The 1,799-nt window shown below is 49.6% G+C and overlaps 1 protein-coding gene across 1 annotated transcript in view; it reads right to left on the bottom strand.

The window, feature by feature from the left end:
* The window catches only part of CHD4 (chromodomain helicase DNA binding protein 4), a 21,285-nt gene extending 19,830 nt beyond the window's left edge, over window positions 1–1,455 (bottom strand). The window contains 1 exon segment of the mRNA XM_009328982.1: window positions 1,298–1,455. Within this exon segment, the coding sequence (XP_009327257.1) occupies window positions 1,298–1,394 (97 nt within the window). The 5' untranslated portion in view covers window positions 1,395–1,455.
* Window positions 1,456–1,799: the final 344 nt, after the last annotated feature.

Genomic DNA, 1,799 nt, shown 5'->3' with positions numbered 1-1,799 from the left:
CCGCCCTCCCCCGCCGCCCCGCCCACCGCACACAGCCAGAGTCACTCCTTCTCCCTCCAAGGGAAAATGGCCTCCTGACCACAGGAGCTGGGCAGGATGGAGGAAGCCACAGGTCAGAGGAGCTACCGCAGCCAGGGGTGACACGGCAGAGGTTGAGCTCTCAGAACCTGGGGTCCCACGTCTGGCCCCTGCCATATTCCCAACTGATGGATGTCTCTTCACTCCCAAGGTCCTGAAACACCAGGTCCTTCAGGGATCCCACCTCTTCTTCTCCCCCAAGTTCTGATTTAGAGCCTCTAGTGTCCCATCCTTTCCAACGTATTACCTAAAGCTCTCCACTTTGCAGGGATTTTAACAGTTTTTCTTCACCAAGATTTTCCTTACAAGGCTTACTGACAGTCCCCTTCTGCCTAAGATTTCAGAGGTGCCAGAAAACCCTAGTCAAAGCTTAAGAAAAAATGCCAAACAAACAAAAAAACCAAAAAGCCCACAACACCATTTTCCCTTTCCAGTTGCAACATTTCTCTTATACGACACTAAAACACTACAGCATGAGTTAGTAGGAAAACTCAAACTTGTATTACAATCCAGCACATCAGGATATACATTATTCCTTTTCACAAGGAAGCAGAGAATCCAGATGTAGGTCCACAGAGCAAGTCATCAACAACCACAGCAGCAACAACAAAAACCCTAAAACAGAAGAGTACCCAGGGCTCTAACTCAAGTCTCATGTTAATGATGAGGATGCAAACATGAGGAAAAAGGCCAGGTACAAAGACTACAAGAAAAGTAAAGGTGAGCAAGCAGCATGGAGTGAGAACCACAAGAAACCTCAATAATTGGGTGTGGTGATGAAGGAAAGTGGGTCACGCAACAGCCCAGGGCAGTTTGCTCTGGACGTCAGCCGGTCTGAGTTCCCAGATGAAAGCAAGCCAGGCACCCTGCCTTTTCACATACTACCCCCCTTCCCCCTCCCCATTCACAAAACACGAAACTCATAGGCATTTTTGGTACCCTGTCAGAACTGGACACTCTGCCTCCACCCCTTACACCTCCTCAAAGCACAGGCCGCAACAACCTGCAACAGCTTGGAACAAAGTCAGCTCCACCTGACACAAAGCTGCGAGCCTCGCACTTTGAAGTAACCCTAGGACTCAGATATCGAAATCAAAAACATATGCGTGACTCGTAGTAAAAAAAAAAGACATTCCCCAGCACATCATGTATTTCACATATTCAGCTTGAGACCAGCATTACCCCCATTTCACACGCACGCCCTGCAGGCTCTCCGTACCTGGATGCTGGGGGATAGCATTGTTCAACAGGATCTCCATCTCATCATCATCGCTGCCCCCTGAGCACGGCGACGGAGATCCAATGCCCGATGCCATGTCCTCCGAACAGGGGGGAGGCCTGGGCTTATACAGGGTGACGTCTTCTTGCCAGTCAAGCCAGCGCTTCATTGAAAAGAAAAAGAGAAAGTTATAGCAGACCTGAACTCCGTTTTCCCAAGCAATAGTGCTACCACGAGGATCTGCGAGAAAGCTTAGACAGCAACTTTACTGGACTTGGAGCCTATGGATAATAGAAACACTGGCAGCAAGTATCAGCTTAGAGTTGTGATGAAGCAGGCTTTCAAGACACCAGATATTAAACTGAGTCAGCAACTCATCTCTGGCGAGGAAGCCAAAACAGCTGTCCTATAGGAAAATTCCCCCGTCCTCTACAGCCGGGTGCCCTCAGTTATTTCTACCTTGGGCTGGGAGAAGGCGGCGAGGCAGGGAAGGCAGCTGGGC

Source organism: Pygoscelis adeliae, unplaced genomic scaffold (assembly GCF_000699105.1).
Source record: "Pygoscelis adeliae isolate BGI_AS28 unplaced genomic scaffold, ASM69910v1 Scaffold120, whole genome shotgun sequence".
Lineage (NCBI taxonomy): Eukaryota > Metazoa > Chordata > Aves > Sphenisciformes > Spheniscidae > Pygoscelis > Pygoscelis adeliae.
The sequence above is the reverse complement of the archived record's forward strand: the minus strand, read 5'-3'. Positions and strand labels throughout refer to the sequence as shown.